General features: G+C 42.6%; 1 protein-coding gene across 2 annotated transcripts in view; it reads right to left on the reverse strand.

Annotated features, from left to right (window-relative positions):
- The window catches only part of EGFR (epidermal growth factor receptor), a 157810-nt gene that overhangs the window by 39765 nt on the left and 95217 nt on the right, over positions 1-22828 (reverse strand). For both annotated transcript variants that reach the window (XM_034069806.1, XM_034069801.1), the window contains exons 2-6: positions 8157-8308; positions 6319-6505; positions 5874-6008; positions 4093-4161; positions 1141-1259 (exon numbers count right to left, since the gene is read on the reverse strand). In XM_034069806.1, coding sequence (XP_033925697.1) covers positions 1141-1259; positions 4093-4161; positions 5874-6008; positions 6319-6505; positions 8157-8308 — 662 coding nt within the window. The remainder of the gene's footprint in view (positions 1-1140; positions 1260-4092; positions 4162-5873; positions 6009-6318; positions 6506-8156; positions 8309-22828) is intronic.

The following is a 22828-nucleotide window of genomic DNA, read 5'->3' on the forward strand; positions in this document are numbered from 1 at the left end:
CTGACGGGAGAGCTGCTGGGATTCACGTGGGAACAGGAGCGAATCTGCATGCCTTAGACGGAAAAATTTTCCCTACAAGCAGTAACCAGATCAAGACATACAGTACTTTTCTTGGCTGCTTTTTAATAACCTAAATCAAATCAAGTCCTTTCCTGCTGATTACTGACTTTTCTGGCTAAATATTAAACTGAAACCATTATATTTGGCTGCGAGTAATGAACAATTTAGGAGGCATTTATGAAGAACAAGTTGGTTCTTTCAATCTAATTCTGCATAAAATTAATAATCACTCTATTTTCCCCTATTATCTTCCCTAACTTTCCAGTTGAGAGAGAATAACTGTCTTCCCTGTGCGCCAGTAAAGGGCACCATAGTCTTGCAATTTATAAAGGGACCAGGAATGCAAATAACAACAAAACCTGGACTGAACAGTTTCTAGGGCAATTACTTAGGTATCATTTCATTCAGAATGAAATGCAAACATGGAGAAGAGTTAAAACCACAGTGCCCATCAACCGCCCCCCAAAAAAAACTCTTGTAGAAAAGCAATGGGATGTTTTCTTTTTCCCCCAAAAAGCTCCATTGCTCCTTCTCCCTCCACTGCCCCAGGGTCCTCTAAACACAATGCTTTGTGGCACGTGAAAAACAGAAATGGAAGCCTCAGTTTCATTGTCTGAAGTTCAATGAAAGGCAAAAAAAGTGAAGATCCATCACATCTTATGCCCCTTACAAGTTCTTGCTTTAGTAAACCAAGATTCTTAGTGAGTAGCACTAAAGAGCACAAGGCAATGCAAAGCCACTGAGCTGTGGTGGCAGCTGAAGACCTGGGGACCTGCCTAGATGGGGAAGTCAACCTACAGCAAACACTTAGATGCCCTGCAACAGCTTCGAGCAGCTTTGAGTTCACTGGGGTCTCAAAGGCACTAACACGGTTTTAACACGTGCTAGGAAGCTCCACCTGCAAAGTCAGTATAGACTAACTCAGGGCCAAGTTTGTGTTCTCTTCTCTGGAGCACCCTCCAGGTCAGCATCTCTCAGAGGCCTTGTGGGATAGAAGAAGAAGGCTAGAGGACATGTAGCTGAAAGCCTGCCTTGCTGTGCAAGGGATTTATGGCTATAGAGGTGTTGTAGCATGGTTACCAGGCAGTCGCTCTCCCGAGGCCCCGTGCACCCCGCAGCACACTGGTTATGGCAGCAGTCGCTGGGCACCTTTCCCCTGCACCGGCCAGAGCACTGCTGGGCACAGATGACTTTCGTTACTGGAACACACAACAAAAAAGGAAAAATGCATCAGGAATGAAGAATGTTTAAGCTGTATTTGCTGCAATGAGATCAGAAAATATAGAGAAAAGCTCTGGTGTAGGATCTGTGCTAGATTTTCCTCATGGGATTCATATTCTGTCCTCATATAAGGCCAAAGCTTGGGAGGGGTGAGAGCTGGTGTGGGTGGTGGTGAGAAGGGGTTGTGTTCAACCAGTAATTATCTTGGCTCTTGTGAGGTGCTAAGCACTTTGGTCCCAGCCAGCAAACCATGTCCTGCTTAGAAAGAACATCCAGGTCCCTGTGGCATCAATGCCTTAAGCCGTGAAAAACTCCTCAGAGTCCCTGCCTCATACAGCTCAGCAACAGAGCAGGATCTGACCCATTTTGTTGAGAAAATCTGCTATTATTAGTGCTAACTTTGGGGAAAATGACATGACAAGAGTACTGCCAGGACTCTACTATAACAGGAAACCGTATATTGTTGGCGTTGGGTTAGGTTCCCTTCGGTGCACTAGAAGCATTTCTGCATTGCAGAGAGAGGGGACACCTACTCAGCAAACGCATTTCATACACATGTTGTACTAGTTTAGTTTAGGCTGCAATTCCTTGGCCAAATTTTATCTTCATTACTCAACTCCCACATAGTTTGCACCAGCACAGCAACCCGGAGGAAGAACTGGCCCCAATTCAGCTTTATTTTCAGGGAAGCAAAAACTGCCTGCAACACTGTGGAGAATCAGGAAATCGTCTCCATTTGAATATCAAAGCATGTGTTTCAACCAGAGACCCCAAATGGGATTGTTTGTTCTCTATAATTACCGATCCACAGACCTTGGCAATAGACATCAGAGAAACCCGATGGCTAATGTGCTGCGTTACAGCACCCTGAGCACTTCAGCTGTGCACTACAGTAACTGATACCAACTTCACAGTTGGCACAAATGAGTTACAATATCACCAGGAATTCATGTAAGTCCAACCCAGATGGTTGTTAATTAACAGAAAACTATTGGAAAATACAGCCTGCTACAGGGGATATAACAGGGATTTTTTTTAATCCTATTTTTTTTCCATTACACACTTTTGTATCCAAACTTTATCTTCATTTTACTTGTAGGCCTGTAAGCAAGGTAGTACATTTTCAAAGAAACAGATTATTTCCACAATAGGCATTAGCTTCTCTGATAGCAACTCCTCTATTCAACTAGAAACAGGACAATAAAAGGCACATTGTTCTACACGAACAGCATTTTGATCTGATTTTTTTCATAGGCATCAGCAGGGGAGTAGAACAGCTCATCACTTTGATAGCTACTGACTAGAGCTTCCTGCTGGAAACATGTACCACGGTAAACATTTGTATTTCATACAGAACATCCCATGTTTATGGAAGGAGAAAGATACGTACGACCCCAAACTTTCCCACATATGGAAATGTGGGAAACATTTTCAGTTGGCCGGACTCTCAAATGCCTGGAGAGGAGAGCCAGAGCCTGCAAACGTTTTTGCTTTATGAACTCCTTGTCATCATCCTGAAGCCAGCAAGGGCTTGTCAATGCGGTAAGCTTGCAGGGCTGAGACCTCAGGTTTCACAAGCCCCTGGGACAGCTGTGTGGTCTCAACTACAGGGACCAACCTGGGAATGGCTTTGTGTGAGCACTGACCACCTCAAACTGCAAGGATGACTGAAAAAACCTAAAGCTTATACTAAAGGAAGAGAGAAAAATCTGTATTTTCCCTTTTGGCTCTATATGTCATACAGATTTGGCGTGATACTTGCAGGCAAGAAACTTAGGTTTAGGTGATTATTTGCAGTGGAAAACCAAAGATAGGATGCTGATTTATTTGTGTTATGCCATCGGCAGTCTTTCCACTGAGCTTTACACAGTACAAAGAATCAGAAACTGTATTTCCCCACTTACTACAGAAAAAGATAATGATGAAGAGGGGAAACAAGTTGAGATGGTCTTCTAACCTCAACCTTCACTTTAGGAAAAATAAAGCCTTGCAAAACGTCAAGAACTTCTAAATGAGGGTTTCTATAGGCAAGCAAGCACCCTAACTGCAACATTTTACAGGAAAGCACAAGCAGCCAAACTGAACAACCTCACAATGCCAAGCAGCTTCATTTACAAATTTAGAAGGGCCATGAATTTTCTGAGAGCCTTCCAAAGGTCCCGTGAGCACAGTATGTAGTGTGATAACCCACATAAAGGTGACATCTTTCGTGTTTACAAATGAAACCTACAGGGGTTCCAAAAAGAGGACTTAAAGTGAGAAAAAAATCAGGTTGGGTTATTGCTTCTAATAGTAAAAATTAATCCAAGGTATCATTAGCTGGCCTGCACAATGGTTCTGCAGGAAACAGCAGGAAGGCAAACAATTCACCATGCGGCTCCTGTGTTCCCTCTTATGTGCTAAAATAACTTAAAGAATAAAGGTTCTCAAGTGTAGATGGGAGAAAGTTGTGGGAGACAGATAAAAGCCTTCAGTACAGGGGACAGCCACAGTCTTTTGCCTCTGGAGGAACACCACATCTGCAGGGATATCCAAACCAAAGCTAAACCAAGCTCAAGGGTTCGCCTCCAGAAATGAAGCTCCTTGATGAGAGTAGCCAAAGCCATCCTCCCCATGACTATGCTTCTGCAGAGGGGGAAGCAGGCCACGTCCATGCATAAAGTGCTTCAAGGAGCCCCAGCATAGTGGGGTGTAAAGAAGGACAAGTCTGAAACATGTGTCACTAACTAGCACTTGACAAGTTAGTTTCTCAATAGACAGAACTTTAGTATGTCAGAGCACACAAGGTATTTAACTAATCTGCAGGCTTACATGTCTGGCAGTTCTGTTCTCCAGGGCCCCAGCAGTGGTCTTCTGTGCAGTTTGGATGGCATCTGGGACCTAAAACACGACAGCAGATTATTATTTTCTATAAACATGCACTACAACAACATCATGTGAGTCACAGAAAACAAAGAGTTGAGCTTTTCTTCTGGATAAATATGGGGACAAAGCTCAAACATTTTGAGAGCTGGACCTTAAACCCGTATACTTTGTTCATCTCTGGTTTCCTATGTGCAGTTCTCCACACCTTTGAGCAAGTGAGCACAACATCCAGCCAGTCTAGCTTACGAAAGAGGTATATTTTTCCCAGGAACAGGAATCTCAGCTACTGCCTGGCTGGCCCTTCTGCTGGAGTTTGCATGCAATGGCAAGTCACCACTGGCTTGCAGCTGGGCATGTGCCAGCTCCTCGCTACAGGCCACGTGCAAACCAATGGTACTGAACAAGGCTGTTCTAAAAGGAAAACAAACCCAACTGGATTTGCAGGCAATTGCACCTACTCCAACCACAAAGTAATTTGACTTGTCTGCCAAAAAACCTCCTTGGTGTAAGACTGTGTGGCAGATGGGCAATAAACAGAGAGGTGGCAGGATGGACACCCTGCCTGCCCTTGGAGGTTCATAGCCAAGCTCCTTCCCATCCCTCCCTCCTGGCTCTTTTCTCTCTTTTTCTTTCTGTTAATGACCAGCAAAGTCCCAGAGAAACAACTTATTTTAGATTATGGGATCATTATTAAAACCCTAAATGACTGTCTTAGAAGACTAATCTGGCATTCACTCCATTTAAGAGGCATTTCCTACTACAGTGATTCTTTCTGCAAACAACACATGATCCTCCTTCCCCCTACCACCCATCAAATAGCTGAACAAATGCCAATACTTGTCCGAGAGTTGATTGATTTGGTGTGGGACCAAAGAACTGTTTTATTTTTTTAAGCTGAAAAGCTAAAGGTTAACATTTCTGTGATGTTTCCAGCCAAAAAGCCTGTGCTGACTTGTATAGTTCACAACTCCTTGATTACGCTAGGGCTGCACAGAAAAACATGTCAACACAAAAGCTGGCTATCAGCTCTCAGGCAATTATGCAACTGGAAGAAGATAAAGAAAATATGGTTGCCTGCCAATTGATAGTGCCAGAAATTAAATATTCAGAAATAAAAATAAACTCTCTTTTCTGTGAAACGACTGGGGATTTTGTAAGGGACTCTTAAGGCTGAAGGACTGGCTTGAGCCCACTCTAAGTGTATGCTGCACAAACTTAAATGCACATTCATCTCCCTGCTAAAGCATCAGATTTATCTGCCTGTTTATCATTAATTTTGCAAGGATAAACCATGCAGCCCAAAACACCAAAATGTGTTGAGTTTCATGGCACTCAGCATGGGTCTTAGCTCTAAAAAGGCTTCAAGTCCCATAATAACTCCACAAAAGTAACCATATGGGTTTTCTAGACCAGAGCCTTACATTGTAATCAGAAGATGGCTGGGAAGCAAATAAGTGCATGTTAGTCTGAGCTGTCTTTGAAGAACACATATGCAGAGTCCTGTCTGAAACCAACAGAAGCTTTCCATACAGCTTCACTGTAAGGACCTAACACCATGAAAAATTACACCTTAAGTCAATGGTGAAGAAATGTTTCCTTGGAACAGGGCCTGGAGGCTCTGCATGCAGGAGTTGGTGGACCTGAAACCCACTGCATGGAAGATGGGATGTCCATTCTTCCCTCTGAAATGGGGGAGCACATAGCACTTCTGACAAGTTAATACTCACAAGAAGACAGGTTGCTTTCAAATTCAAGCACCGTGAGAGGCTTCTTGCTGGTGTCAATGATGTCATTCCAGAGAACAGTGTCCATGTTGCACAGTTTGGGGTTGTTGCTGATTTTAACACCTCCATTGAGAATTTCTGCCACAGAAGGAAAAAAATTGGTAAGTGAAGCAAACTGCCCAAGTCTTCTATCTCTGATCTAGAGAAAGGGAAATAAAATACATAGTTGTTTGTCTCAGTCGCGCTATGCTGACAGAAAAGGACAATGTGTGCTCCTGATGGTGCAACTAATAGCAGGCTCAGATTGATGGGCTCTGGATCCTTGTTTTAAAGCAGGATCTAATGGCACATGACTTTGAGAGGTGATCTTCAACCATCTCTTGATACCAATAACCTAAACAGTTGAAGTTTGCTTTACAGGTGCCTCCACTTCTAGCCCTTGTCTCACCTGACAACCGCTTCATCGGCAGCTCTCGGAGTCCCTGGGTTTTATTCATGTGGTAATTGGATAAAATTGCCAGGGCATAAGAGTTGTCATAGAGCACATTTCCTCGGATGATCTGGAGATTTTCTAGGGGAATGACATCCACCATGTTAAGCGCGATGAGCACGTAGCCTGCAACCTCCTGTATCGTCTGAAAGAACAACAGAAGAAACAAGGTGTTTAATCTACAGCATTTTCTACTCTTGACAGTCACTTTCCTCCTCTCATCTTTCAATTTAAGGAACAATAAATCACTTAATCTCATTTAAAAAATAAATATAAGAACAAGAAGGGACTATGCAGAAAACTTTGCTGTCTAAGCAGGCATAAACTGAGCAACTACCAGCAGGCCATTCCAAAGGTCCAGCTTACCCCTGTTCTGTTCTAGGGGCAAATGAGGCTTCCTAGGGGGTGCAGGAGAGCAGATACAAGCATGTATGATATGGCAAGTGTGATGCTTCCCCTCAGTGTCTGCCCAGCCTTTAATCGCTGGCAGCACAGCGATGCCATCTGATTGAGGCTTTTACAATCTCTTCTGTGTTCCTTCCCTTGCAGATCCTCCTATGCTCAGCAGAGGGGAAGATGAGGTACCTTCTCACTCTTGAGTAATAAACAGTTACAGGATAAAGAGACAAGTGAGGCACTGTCCCTGGATGTAGGTTAATTCCTGCCTTATACTGTGAAATGTGTGCATATCTATCTCCTACAAGCATCACCATAAATGAAAAACCCTCAAGCTACTACTTAGGATATTTTCCTATTCTATGAAGACTACCAGTGGTATTTCAAGAGACATGTTATGTTCCTGGGAACATTGAGCTCCATGGTCAAGCTGTGCTTGAGAAAGAAAAATGGCAATACCATCATATTTGTAACCCATACATCTGAACCACCTCTTTTTCTGATGTTATTGCTTTTTACTATAATGAGATGGTTTTTGCTCTTTCTTTATTTCCGGAGAAGAAAAGCTTACACAAAGACATTATTCCTCTCAACCCAGAGGACTAACCTGTTTATTCCTACAAGAGCTACCACACAAGAGCTCTTGATACTAGACATACACTTAATACGTCAAAAGACATTCTTCCTCTACTGCCTCTGTCTTTGGAAACCTCCTAATCTAATAACCAGTTATGTAAAAAGCAATGCATTTAAAATGTCTGCTTTAAAATATATATATACATACATATATATATATATCTCTTGATGGTGTGATGTTATTGCCACTGGTGGCAGCCTGGCAGTGGTGGAGCAGAGCTGTACCCCTTACCCAGTCTCTGTTGGTGGAGAACCTGAAAGTGCCCATGGCAGAGAATGCTCCTCCCCATGCCATGGATGCATTTTAACATCCATCCCCTGCCTGTTCTCCTCTCAGCTTGCCATGGTCACAGCTTGGAGGGCAGGGTAAGGGCCTCCACACCCCAAAATCTGCCATCAGTGGGTTGCCACTCACTTAGTGCTTTGCTTTGCCCAACAACACCACAGAGCCTTTTGCCCTCTGAGAAGTGAGGCAATGGGTAAGGGTGTAATTATATCTGTAAATAATAAGAAAGCATCTGCATGGCAGCCAGAACAGGCTGGCAGGTGCTTGAAAAGCTATTTCTCAAAGTACCTGATTTACTCAGTCTGAGCATATCCTGCAGCCTACAGGTGTATCAAGACTGTCATCTGCAATTTCTCTGACATTAGCTAGCTATGGTTTTGGATTATCACAGAATTCTATAGGTAGCTGATCCTTTACACTTAAAAAAATGCAGTCATATTCCTTTAGCAGGAAGACAATATTGGCCAAGAACACTGACCTTCAGGAAAGACAGGTCACGATTGTGCTCCACATACGTAATCTCCAGGTTGCTGAGTACCACCTCACAGTTGTTGTACATCCTCTGCAGGCTGGTGAAGTGATCTTCCACATGTCCCAGCTGGGTCAACTTGTTATTTGTCCCTTGACAAACTGTGGAGGAAAGGAAAAAGCTCCATGAAGGAAAGCAAGAATAAATGCAGGGTTAAGATTTGTTGCCCACCAATTCTTACAAGCAACACAGGAAGTGAAGCATCACCAAAGATTCATATGAAACAAAAATGTTATCTTGCATGACCCTAATGGCAACAGTGCTCGCATGAACAGGGATGTGCTGGAATTAAGAGCTTGAATAACCCTCCATCACTTCCTGGTTTATGGGTTTTATACGGCATTGAGTTTCCTTGTAAGCTCAGTGGGACTGAGCAGGGCTTCCTGCAGGAACCCTCAAGCTACAAGACCAGGTTTTTAAGAGCAAACGGAACCTCCAGGGCTCACACATCTCTTGCCATTCTGACATATTTGCTGTATGATTCAGAAAGATTTCAGAAAGATATTCAGCTTTGGCACACAAATACAACTCAGCCTGCTTTGCTGGTGGGGAAGGAAGCAGTGCCACGCAGAGCACCACCAAGATTACAAACATGTATATTGGCATGATGGAAAAATTCTATTACTCTGCTTTACCAAACCTAAAGGGACTGACAGAAGTTATCACTGCTGCATGCAACTGCAATGAGAGCACAAAATGCTTTGAAGAAAAAACCACCACACACAACCCCAGAAACTCTGTACTCATCCAGTCATTCCCTGGTTTATCCCTACACAGCTGAAACTGAAACATCTCTAAGCTATGCTATCACAGAGGAACTGAGAACAATACAGAAGGCAACTGGTGGTAAAAGCGGTAAAAACACCTTCAGGTGGAAAGCTTCATCCCAGCTTTGCTCTTCAGTGGGAGCAAAAGGAAGCTGTTACCTCATCACCACTGTAACACAACCCCAGCCTGAACCTCATGGTTTTCCATAACACACTGAAAGAATTGCATTCCTTTAACTTGGGAGAAAATAACAAATGAAACTATACTTTTTTGATGCCATACTTCCTAGAAACACCAGTCACAAGTGGGAACATCACTGAGTGGGGTGCTGTAAAGCAAATAAAGCAGGAAGCAAGTTTCTGACCTAGACAACACCTGTTGAAGATTCAAACAACTGATGTTTTATTAGTAGGAAAAATAACTTAATAAGCAGTGATAAAAACTTCCTTATCAATCATCAAAACCAATCCCTGGACATGTGTTATTTCTCAGTAGAGTCACCACCATTAAAGAGCTACAGTGGTAACAGATGAAGTACTCTTCATCATTGTTTAAAGCAAGGCTATTCACTGGCATTACTCAGTTATTTCTCGTTATACGTCCAGATAAACATTATGGTGTTTGGGATCAGTGCAACTGTTAGTAAATGGTGACATTTTAACAGGGGCTGTGATTACACCATCTAAGCTGTTACTACATGAGCCTCAAGAGTAGAAATGACCTTTTTTACAATTGTCTTGAACTTCTGTAACAGAACTTTCTAGACAGGTTTTCAGTTTCAAACTTAACTGTTCCAATGTGCTTAACATCTGCACTTGCCCTCTCCTGCCTCAAGTGTGAGGACCACAAGTTATTAGTCAGAGTCACAGGAGGGGTCTTGTTCTCTGGGGTGGTCACATGTTGAAGGTAGAAAGTTAGATATATTGTCATATGCTGGTCTGCCCTGGGAAATGTGGTGTTGTTGGGGACAGGGTGAAGAGGCTTTGAACTGATTAGAAAAGTCAAAGAGTCCTCCCAGAGGTCATCATGGATTTCAAGCTATGCTATCCTTCAACCAAGGAAAAAGACAGTAATAAAAGATTCCCAGATGGTTCAAAACCTCAGCTTGGATGCTCAGTTTAGGCATATCAGATCTGATCTCTGAAACAGTGATTTTGAAATGCACTCAAATACAGTGCAGGGGCAGGTAGAGTTTAGAGTGCTCCCAGAAACTAAGACGTGTAAGTCAGCCTGTTATGGTCTTCAGGGTTTACAAGTGGCCTGATGCTGTCACTGCATCTTCAGTGTTAACAGCAAAGATCTGCTCTGGTACTCAACACAGGATCTATGCAATAGCTTCAGTGTTTATACCACATCTGAAACAAAAGAAGGGGGGGAAGGAGGAGCCTTCTCTCAAAGCATCCTCCTGGTCACCCCGTGCCCATGATTGAACCTACATGGCTTGGCACCGGTCTGATTGTGCAACAGGACAACCCAACTCACTGCAACAAGTCCTAGGAGAAACAGCACACATTTGAATGTGCTTCCCTTGGGATCAGAGAAGTGTTAGAGCTCTGAACTTGGGTCAGCTGTCTTGAGAAACACAGACTTTTTCACTGCTTACTAGGTCAAGGCTGATGCAGCAGGCTGAAGGCATGGTTACTCTTGCACATCTCCCTCTCCCTTTCCCATGTGACTGCTCAGTGAACCGTGCCAAAGAGTTGATCCAAGCTACAAATAATGCAGTACAATAAATAAATAAATGACCAGAGGGTATTTTTAGCTCAGGAAGACTCGCTGATTTGGCTCACCATGGTACCCCATGAACCGCTGCACTGGAAACAGCTCTGAGGACAGCGAGGATGCAGGAGCAAATAGTCAAGACTTTGCCAGCTTGTGAAGCTGCAGAAGGAAATCTAGATATAATGAGGTCCAAAGAGGCTTCAGGTTGGTCCTCCAGGACCTTCTTTCTTCCCCTGTTCTGTGCATAGAGAGCACTTTGATGGCTCTCTACCAAAGGTGTGCACCATGCAAAGGTATGCCACATGCAAAACCACTTGTTGCCTCCATCAGGTTCATCATATCCTCCACACAGCAAACGGTAGATGTAGATGGAATCTTAGTTAAGATCCAGAAAGCAAAAGAGGGTTGCTTCTGTTAAGACCTCAACAGTATATGGTCAACAGTCTGACCACCCTACAGGACAACCCTCTGCACAAAGTTTTTATTTGATCAGAGGAACACAAGGCCAAAACCTTGTTTGCTGCAAAGAGATCTATGTACATCCAGAAAGTGAACTTCATCACAGCAGTGTTTACCGAAGGAGAACTTGGCTCATAAGCAGTATATGCTGAGCACATAAAACCCAAACCAAACAAGCTAAGCCCCTGCAGCAATATTACTGAACTCAGGCAAAGGTGCTGAAAACACTTCCAATTAGAACATTTGGAAAGAAAAGAAAATGGCCTGCTTGCATCTGATTAATAATACTGTTCCTCAATTTCTCTGCTTATGAAAACTGTGTTCTGAAAAAGATACACACTATAATTATCCGTATATTACAGTGTGAATGCCATCCTAGCCAGAGGCAAATGCACAATGAGGTGCTCGCCTCGCTCCACAGAGTTTTAAGTGGGATGTGCATGCTTGAGTGGATGGATTATATTATGATTTAACCTCTACTGAGCTTGACCTACTTGTCCTCCAAAGGACAGGTTTTGATGCCACATGCATTCATTATGTATTTTTGTTTCAGTGTGTAGCAAAGCCAGTGCTATTCAAGTTTAGGAGTCAATGGTGGGCATGGATGCTTGCATGGTACCACTGGGAGCTGTGGGTAGTATGTACCACATAATATCTGTTTCATGTGGACACTTACACATAAATGCAGCACATTTTACCTACAAAGGAGAGTAAAAAACAGATAAGTTTCCTGATGAAAATTCAGGGTGAAAATGTCCGTGACCAGTAGAAAAGCTAAGATCTGAGCCGGAACTAGATGAGCTTTGAGGTCCCTTCCAACCCAAACCACTCTGTGATTTTATATCCTGAGAGAGGCAAACTCACTAAGTTCCAGTGCTTATTTAAAATGCAGGACTGGCTGCCCTGGATACTAAGATCCTCTCTGTCCACAGACATGCTTGCTCCACTTCTCTGCCTCAAATGTGGCCTTAAAGGAGTATTTCTAGGTGACGCAAATGGGTTGACCCTCTGCTCCTTGGCCTCTTTTTTCTTGTGCAGCCCAAAGAAGAGTGAAACCAAATCATTTTCAAACTGGTATGTTCCACAAGTGATTGTAGGGAGACAGAAAACATTCAACCAGATGTAACACTAAGCAACTATATTCTCCCAAATCCATACAAGCTCAGATTAAACAAAGTGGTCCCTGCAGCAATTACCCTGATACAAGTGAAATCTGTTTTCATCCTTTCCCCAGAAGATCTCTGATTACTGAGGTCTCAATCCTGTCACGCATATTTGTCCCAGACTTGGGAAAAGCCCCGGAGAATGCTTTGAAACCAAGTTATCACCAATCCCCAGATCATCAGCTGTTTCCGTCCATGCTTAGCCTGCATTAGTGTCCCTGCAGCTCTGACAGACACATCCAAATAACTTGCAAAGGCAATTTCAGAGCCATGCAAGTCCTTTTCCACGCTTCATATATCACTTATAACTCTATACGCCTTGACATAATAAACGTATATACTTTTCCTACATGTTTTCCAACCATTGTTGACAATAACACAAAACCTGCAGACAAGAGAGATTTGTTTAACCTGCCAGCACATTTATAGATACTCCTCTCCCCTCTCTCATTGCAGCAATTTCAATTTTCATTTTGTTTTTAGGCATTTCATGGAAGAGCAGTACCTTCCCAGGCACTTGGTCCAGATACAAACCTGCCTCTAAAGACCAGGGCAGAAAATGGTACTCAGCGTTCTACCATAAATGCTGCCCACAATCAATTCACCTTAATGAGAGCATGGGGGGGGGGGGAAAGGGGAAAGGGGAAAACCCTTTCAAATGAACTGGAACAATTTTGTAAGAAATACTGCTCAACATGGGTCTGTATGGGCAAACATATCATCCCAAAACCTTGCCCCCTGTACCCCCTGCATCAGCAACACATGGGGATCCTGGCTATGCCCTGCACCTCCACACTCCTCCCTAGGAGGAGAGCTGTTTCCCCCTTACAAGGGCTGCCACTGACCCTTACCTAATGGGGCCTTAGAGATTAAATGAAGATCCCCATGTCATTCAAGTAGAAATCTGTACAACAGCTGTAAGAGCAGGTTCTGTATATCAGGTATGTATTTTTAGCTGACCTCAAAGCATTTCCTTATAGCTATTGAACAGGTCCACATAACTTACTATGGAAACCAGGAAAGTCCAATTAGCACTGTTGCCCTAGTACATTATCAAATGGTCAAGATAATCTCATTTAAGCTTACAAGGAGGTACTAGAGCAGACAGGATGTTTGTCATCATGATTAACCTCATTTCTGATAGAAAAAGAAAAAAACATGAAATGCTTTCCCTAAGGAAGACAGGGTAGGAAATGTCAGAGATTGGATAAAGAAACTGACTTCACATTATGACATGTGATTAACCATTTAAATAGAAACTTCTATTCACCAGTTCCTCAACAGAGATGCGATGAAGAAACTTTGGCATTACTGGGTTGAGTGTGTTTTACATACTGGGTAAGAATTTCAAGAGGGAGGAAAGCGCATGTGACACAAAGAGAAAACCAGATCTGCTGTGATGTGCTGTGGGAAGTTACAAAAAGGAAAGGAAAACCTAGAAAACAGGTGAGGGTACAAACAGGGCTCAGTTGCAGGCAGATGTTCCCCCTTGAGAACAGGTGTTGCAAATGCATACAACTCCAGGAGAGTTCAGTTTCAGCTTAATGACAGCAGCATTTGGGCACTGGAAATGCTGCCACAAATGATAGTTTGTGCACATATTCTAATTCAAAACACCCTGAAAATCAGCTTTGTGTGGCCGTATTAAGTCCCTGCTCAAACTTAGTGTGGCTTAGAGTAATGCAGTTACTGAGATCAACCCCAACTTTCAAACACACTAGGAACAAAACAATGACAGACCGCTTAAAAATACTTAGATGGAAACTGTAACTGCAAAAATGACCCCAAACTAATGCCACAGTGGAGAGAAAGAATATGCCTTAAGGAAAAGCTTTCCCAGATGGTTTCTTATTTCCATTTATTTGACAAAAGCAACTTTTCCAGCTAAATCTAATTGTAAGTTTTCCTTGCTCCAATTAGGAGTGGAGTCCTCTGACTGAAAAAGTCACATCCTGAATGGCAAGGAATGGAGGCAGTGTGAGTTACATGGCCTGATTATTGCTTTTGTCTGAAAGAATAAATAATCGCATACAAACCAACATACTCCTTAATGAAGACCTCTCAAAAGTCAGAGTATTTCTGATAAGGGATTCGGTCTTATTAATTCCACAGAGTCCTTTTTTTTCCATCCCAAATATCATTTAGTAATATTTTTGTTTTAATTCTGTTGTCATTCTTTAATTCAGTCTATATCTTTATTAATCCTCCAGATTAAGGCCAGGCCAGGATGTGCTGAAATCAGTCTTCGCACTGGCTTTAACACAAACTGGATGGAGGATTAAATACTTCTCTTGCTGATGTAAATTTGGAGCAAGTACAAGAACATGGTGGGCTAGCCTCGAGTTTGAGCTTTCCCCTCTGAATGCCTTAGGATACAACTATGGGAGGGATGAAGATATTTTCTGTATATACCAGCAGAATTTCAAAGAAATGGGAATTGGTACCTTGTGATTTTCTACAGCTTGGGAAAGGGTCAATTTCCAAAGTTGAATAACAGATGGGAAATTTTGGAGGGGATATTTCTACCAGGTACTGAAAGATAACCCAGGTTTAGATCAGTTTTCTTCACATGGCTTTGTCAGTGGTCTGCAGGAACACATCAAATCACTGCTGAGGATGCCTGCAAGCAACAAACACTGCCGGTGTTCTGAACAACCAAGAGGGACAGATGACCTGCACAGGCTGGTTTGTATCGTTTAGGAAAATATGCCCCCTGAACAACATTATCTGAACTATGGCCAAAGGCAATGCCTTACGTCAAAGACTGCAGAACACATACTAGACAGAAAATGGGGTGTGGGATGCAGTCGTCCTGAAAGGGACTTGAGGATAATAAGAAGTGACCAGTGCATCACTTGATGCAATAGAAAACCACAGCAGTTGGGTGCATCACCAGGAAAATGCTGAGCAGGAGCTGGCATTAATCACTGTCAGTGTCCAGGCATGCCCAAAAGCAGTGGCCTCTGCACTAGAGGGCCCCCCTTTCCCAGCAAAGCGGGTGCTGCTGAGCACAGCTCCCATTCCCAACAGCACCAGGATGGTCCAATCATACTTCAACTCTTTTCCAAGCTGCATTTCAGCCCATAGAATCAATCATAGAATGGTTTGGGTTGGAAGGGACCTTAAAGATCATCTGGTTATTTATTGAAAGTGATGGCTGGAAAGTCAGGCCCCCCATGATGTCCTCATCAGCTGATGAGGGTGCTGCTGCTGGCACCCTTTGGGGAGGCTGCTACAAAGGAAACGAAGAGCTTGTGTCAGGCTTTCTCTTTTGAGCTGTTGCTTAAGGTTAATGGCCAGTCCTATCACAAGCATAATCATCAATGAACTCAAATAATGAGCTGTTCCTATGATTCATTAGTGAGGAAAGCACAAGTATAAGGAAACTTCACATGCATTGACTGCTATGCAAATACATGCACACATATATACACAAATGATAACCAACAGTTGATATATTTTATACACACCACCTAATAAATTTTGCACATAAAACTACCCAGGCACCTTCCTCCCTTTTAAGCATCTTTCAAACAACTCAGTCTGCACTGATTGTGTTATTTGAAGTCTATAACTGGGCTACTGAAAGGAATGAGACTTTTGAAACAGCCGTGGAGGAAACTGGGGGTGGGGGAAAGACAGAGATGGTGGTATATTTGTAACATGGGATGGAAGTACTGCCATCCCACATATGCTGGGTCCTCTAAGAGAAAGCACTGCCCATGCATGTGCTTCAGTACAGTGATCTTTGTGCTGTGTGAAACCCATATACTGACCAAAGTCTGTCTTGTACTGTGGAAGAAAACCCCAAAAAGGTGTCCATGAACGGGATAAAAGACCCTGGTGTTAATACCAGCAGAATCCATATCCCTGTGGATGGGCCTACTACATATCACAGTCTCTGGCTAAGAGTCCATGGCTGCAGTGCCCCTACCCTTCAGCTTCACGTACCAGCACAGCTACTACACACATCACAAAACCAGCCATATGCATCTGCCAGGCAGAGCTCGAAAGGAAGAAGAGCCTGTATGCAGGCCCATCTACGTGAGGTTCAGGCCCTGGGAAATGGCTCAGAGAAACGCAACGGTTCTCACCATCCAGGGTGAATTTTGTATTACTGTGTCATTGCAAGTGGTATAAAAAGCCTGTGCAGAGCACAGCATCAAGAGGGTGAGAGGCCTCCAACAACGGGCATGGCTCATCAAGCCTTTAATTTGGTGAGACGTGTGACATCTCAAGATCTACACTGGGATATTTGGGAAAACAAGTGGATGACAATGGGTACGTAAGCCTGTGCTCTGTGGTCTGAAAAAATCACATTCTTCATTGTTGTTTGTTCTGGCAACATCTACGGAGCAGCAGGATTTTATAGCACAATAAAAAGAAACTGAAGATGCGTGCCCATGAAAATGTGGGACCAGTTTCTAGTTACATCAGTGCTCAATTATTTAAAATCATTTCAAAATTAGTTAATTTGAGGAATGAGATTTAGAAGCATTAAACTATGCTGTGAACACTTTACCATGTGGGATTTCTTAAGACACGGCAATTGCGTATTTTCATTTGTGCCTGCCAATGAAAAGAAATCACATGTTTTTCTTTATATTAAATCAAGTCTTATGTGGAAATATGCTGTGGTGCTCATACATGCACTTCTGAATCCCTTGAGGTGTAAATTCTACGTGAGCGCTCACACATTGACTCAAAAAGGGTAAGAGAAACCACTTACACCTGATTCCAAGTAGAAAACTAAAAGCTTGCCTATTACAAATTCAATCCATTTTTGGTTTTTACCCATATATATGTATATATACATATATACATGTATATGTAGCTCTACTAGATGACTAGACTGACATCTCTAGAGACCGTAATATATATGGAGAATTGCTGAAAACACAACAGCAACCATGCAAGTTTTGTTCACTGCCTTGAACCACGCATGCCCACCTCCACAATAACCCCATCTACTTCTGTGTGCTATTCTGAAGTCACAGCGAGTGCTGCCACCAACCACAGCGAATGAATGCTGCATTGAGCATCTGGGCCTGTGTTGTTGCATCACTGCACAATGCTTCCTCCAAAGCAAGGAACTGTAGCAAGTTCCAGCCTCCTATGGATTCAACTTGGAAAGCTACAGAAAGAAAGGCCCCAAAATTCCCTAGGAGACATCTTGTCTCTTAGGAATGAGATAGCCTTTTCAAGTGAGGCTAAAACAAGATAAAAACTGCAGACAGGACCAAGATAAACAGTATTTGCTGCTTCAAACAATAAATGTACTGTTAAGTTATCTGTACTAATGTAGCAAACGCCCGTTGACTAACTACAAAGAACAAGTAAAAAGATGATAAAAAGCTTTAAAAGCTTGTCTCCAGCTACTGCACATTCATGGGAATGAACACGAAGGTTAACACTTACATGAGGGCTTCCAGCCGAAATTCAGATATTTGCACATGTTGACAAGAAAGCAAGTTAATACATGCTCCTGGGTTTGAAAAGCCTCCAATCATATTTAACATTAAAAGGAATAGCTGAAGAGCATATTAAATGTAAATGAGCTCTGGATCACCTTCAGATCTTTATTTAAGCCTTGACTAAAGCTCAGTGGAAAGACTGCTACTGAAACCAATGGGATCTGAACCAAGCTCTTATTTCACTTAATTTAACTGTGTGAAATTCAATAAATGAAGTAAATAGACTTTCTACCACCCTTTTTTCTGGAAGGAGGAGAACTGCAATTACGTTTTGAAAGCACAACTAAAAAGCCACAAAGTGATTTAAAAGCACCTGGGTAAGTTTTGAAGATGGAGACCAATTTATCTTCAAAAGTCTGGGAAGAAAAAACATTGAATTTAGTTGTTGGTACTATAAATGTTGCAAGTTACAGCAAGTGGACTGAATTGAGAGTCGGTCTTACTTAGCAAGAGGGAATCTCAGCCACATTTAATGCCAGGGTTTAGTTCTGTGAAGAAATATAAACAAGTTTGAACATTTTCAAAGGCACTTGAAATGCACAATTATGGTACATTACATGCTGCTCTAACTGAAAAAGTTCCTCCATCTCTTGATTTGCGTGGTTAATCTCTGCCATGCAGCCTGAACTGGAAGGCAGGCAGCCTTCCTCATGCTCTTGCACTCTCTTCAACAGAGCAACTGCTCCATGGCTTAGTATTGAGCCTACAAATTCTGCAACCTGAACTGCAGAAATATCACGTTATACCGGATAAACCTCTGCTAATGCTCTCAGACCTGCATCATCACAACATCCATTCGCACAGGTCCCAGAAAATGAGATGATGGGGTTTGTCTTTTGTTTTGATTGGTTACAGAACAGGGCCCATGCACAGGTTTTATTTCTCTCTGACCTTGCCAAAACAACCCTTCCACTTCCTCCTGCTGCTTTTTCTCCAGTTAAAAGAAACATTCCTGCTTCTGTGTAAAGTATTTGAGGCCCACACATGCAATGGGCTGCACAAAAGCCTATAAAGCAACTGTTCTGTGGCAGACTTTTGAGGACCCCTTATTTATCCCCTGTCTTCAAAAACACTAATGAAAAAAACCCATATTAACAAATGGGTGAATGAAATTATTTTGTTTCGTGCAAGTTATGAAAATACAGCCTTGCCAAAGCCAATACATCATTCCGTAACAGTCTTTTCAAGTTAAATTACTGTTTCCTATACACTCAGAATTCGTGGCTGTTCAGTTGTGAGTGGTTTAAAATTACTATGAAGATAACTGCAGCTGCTGAATTTGATTCTGCAACTCCTTTGTCCCCAAAGTCTGAGGGACAGTATTGGTTTTGTCTTCTTCATCGACCTGTTCTAAGCAACGAGGCAAGCAAAACGCTGGGCAGCTTTCTCAAGCACAAAAAAACCCCACCTCATGCAAATAGGAAAATGCAGAAGACATGCAAATAAGGATTAAAAGAAAAAACTACTCTTACACAAAGGCCACAAACCTGTTTTAATGCATTCCACTCCCTGGAGAAAAAGTTTCTGGAAAGAAACTGCTCCATCAGGTCAGCAAAGAGGGGAATAAAAGTCCCATCCTACATAAAAAGCTGGTGAATTAGCTACAACCTAAACTCTAGCACAGAATGGAAAAATGTTATCGGCAGCAGTCATTTGGATTGTGCTTATCTTTGCCAAAGATGCCTTCAGAGGAAAAAAAAAGGAACGTTTTACTTGTGCAGCAAGATGCATGCAGAGACATGAAAGCCTGACTGTAAACCTGATCTCATTCACTCCTGTTCCCATCTGTCCTCACAATGCTTCTCCTGCACAGATTGCACTCAAGTGCTTATTTTGGTGGATGGTTGGGGTTTTTTTTGTAATCCACTGGGTTTGGGGTTTTTCCCCACTCTCTGGCTAGAAATAATCAACTTTTGTCTTTTGCGACATTCCAGCATTTTGGAAACTCACTGGTGTACACAAGTTTGGGTCCCTGGTCAGCGAAGTGATTGCCTACTTATAGGCAATGGGAGGGCAAGAGTGGGTGTGCATGTCCTGCTATACACCCACCCTTCCCTGCATGCATTGATGCTGTGCCATGCACACGCAGAACAGCTCATAGTCCTGTCCTCCACAGAGCAATAGGTAGGGTTTTCTTGTTTTCCATAAGAAACTGAAGGGAAAGAGGACCAGTGTAAGCTCCAGCACCAGGATTACTGCTGTGGGAAATTATTGTCACACAAACACTGCTACGATCCATCCAAAATACAACTACACCTGCCTAAGAAACCCATCACACTTTGTGTCCCTGGCATTACCTTGCCTTCCATCTTTTTGTTGTGAGAAGTTTCTTTAGCAGAACTAAAATCACATCCCGCCATACTTCTGGCACACCATGTGGAGGCCGTGTTTTTCCCTAGACTGATTCTTACACAGAAATTCAAAGGAAGAAAGAACTGGTGGCATAGCAAGCCCAGAAGATGCTGGAGGCAAACAATGTTAAGATTTGAGCTCCACTGCTCTAAGGATTTGCACACGTGAATCTTTCAGCTTTCAGGGGGTTTTAGTGAGTACTAAAAATATCAAAGAAGAAAAAATGATGCAAGGTAGGCACTTATGAACCTCTGTTAAAAAATAAATGCATGAAACAATCACACTGAGCTTTCCACAATATGACATTAACTTGGGATCTGGCTGTGGCCACTGCACCCCAGGAAGTTTCCACAATTGCAAAACAGTCGCCTTCTGAGCAATTGCCAGCATCGCATCCCCAACCCTCCCACCCCATTGCAAAGCTGCTCCCTGCGTTAAGTATCTTCTGATAAGCCTTACTAAAACCAGAGCCACCTTATCTAGGGAAAATGGCACCTAGCAAGTTTTTAAAGCCTTGGGTCTGTTTAGCTGCCTTTGATTCATTCCCAGTCTTCCATTGCTATCTATCTCTTCATGGAGGAGCTGCAGCAGCTCTCCTGAGCCCATTAAATCACCTAGCTGCAAGTGATGAAATGCTACCAGCTCTGCAGAACAAAGCAGCTTTGTGTTGCCTTCATCTTCACCCCCCAAAACTTGGCAACAAATACCCATCTTGAACAAACCAAGCTGTTTATTCCATGGGCTAGGAAATAAATTTTGCAGTGTTGAATGTGAGACTTTGCATACATTGGATTGTGTGGCCAGTCTCAGAAAAACAAAGCAGAACAATCCTCTTCCCAAAACCAGAAATTAAGGTCTGTATTACAAAACCTCAATACCAAAGCCTTTATGTGGAGATCTTCCAACGCAGGAATAGGACTTCAGCATGCAAATTATACAGCACACCAGTGGGAGGTAGCTCCTAGCTCTAGCTTTTGAAAATCCCCTCTTTAAGATGGATTTGCGCTGCTCAAACAAGGATTGAAGTTCTGCCATGAAGTACTTCTACTGGGTTTCCAAACCTACTATTCCTCTGTGAAGGATCATTCTGCATGAACAAAAGCACAAATTCACCCCCAAACACCAAATAATTGTGTTGACATGAGTGCTGCATGAGGCAATTTCAAAAGCTTGTCTCACTCCAAAATGAATTAACTTGTAATGTACTGGGCTGTAGTACCTTGAAGCAGCTGAGTACAACACATCCTTAAAAATAATAGCAATAAAAGAGAAAAGAAGAAAGATGGGCTTAGAAGAGACAGGAACCAGCTGCTGGTAGACGTATTACATCCGCACTCAGCTTACAAGCTCCCAAAACGTTCTGTTACAGGAGTGGAGAAAACCCATGAGAAAATTGAGCTTGTGATCTGAATATGTAATGCAGCTATGGGATGTCTCTGCTGTCACCAGGTTTGCTTTTACAAGGCAGCCTCTGATAGAAGGAGTTTGTGGTTTAGCTCTCGGATCTCATAAAGAAAATTACTGAGTGCTTTCAGAGCTTTGCCAAAGTAAGTTTCCATTAAAAGTCTTAAAATGGTCTATGGAAAGTTTCTGCTATACTCTACTGAACTCTCCCAGTAAATGGCAAAACAGTTCATCCTTGCAAGAAAAAGGTTTGTCAGCATGCATCTACTGTGGATAATGCACTACTAATACAATGCAGAAAGGAAAATGTAGGTCCAATAGTAACTCCAATGTAGTTTTTAGGGTGTTTTTTCCTCACACATTAGAGCTGACGGCTCCAAGGAGGAGTCCCACAACTATTTCAGCCACACTTGGCTTGACGTCCTGCAGGACACCAGACACAGCAAAATAGTGGCTTTCTGAAACCTCAGGATTAAGCTTGTGCTCTTGGGAGGAATTAATCCTACCCAGAGCTGTGCGGGTGCTCATAAATAGCAAATACATTCTTACCTGCACCTAATAACATGAGTCTTTGAGCATGTAAAAATTGTCTGCTCTTCTTTTTCCGTTTAGTTGAGTTTATTTCAAAATCTGGCTTTCCATCAGCAAAGTAAAATACATTTTACACTTCCAGAATACAAAGCTCATAAGGTGGAAAATCTGTGCTGGCCTAGACCAATGACTGTGTAAAGATCCTGTTGCCGAAGCTCTGATGGCAATACTGCCACTTTTGAAACTTCTGCCTTAAAGCCTTACTCCATTCTTTTTGATTTTAAGCTCTTTTCTAGATCCCAACTTGGCTGCAAGTAATTAAACCCTATACCACAGAATTGGAAGGCCATCTCTTACTTGAAAGCTTCTCACTGTGGTCATTACGTGAAAACTTACAGAGAGACAACAGGATTTCAGAAGCAGTGAATATATGCGCACATCTCTCAGACAGGACACTGGAAACTCATTTTTTGCCTGTATTTTAGTAGAAGGATGTCATTAGGTCTGTGGCTATTACTGCAAAAGTGTATTACACATCATCTCCTTGAGAATCCCTGGACTGTTTTCATACCCATGAAAGGTAAATAATGAAAAACAGACACTCATTAGACACAGGTCTGTACCTCATCTCCCTTAGAAATACTGTAGGTGCCTGCATATTGAGCAATGCTGGAAACCACTGGTATGCACAACTGCATTCCAAATGTACTGTGAACTCCTTCAAAGCAAATCCTTCCGCTGCCTTCCC

Source organism: Melopsittacus undulatus, chromosome 1, assembly GCF_012275295.1.
Source record: "Melopsittacus undulatus isolate bMelUnd1 chromosome 1, bMelUnd1.mat.Z, whole genome shotgun sequence".
NCBI lineage: Eukaryota > Metazoa > Chordata > Aves > Psittaciformes > Psittaculidae > Melopsittacus > Melopsittacus undulatus.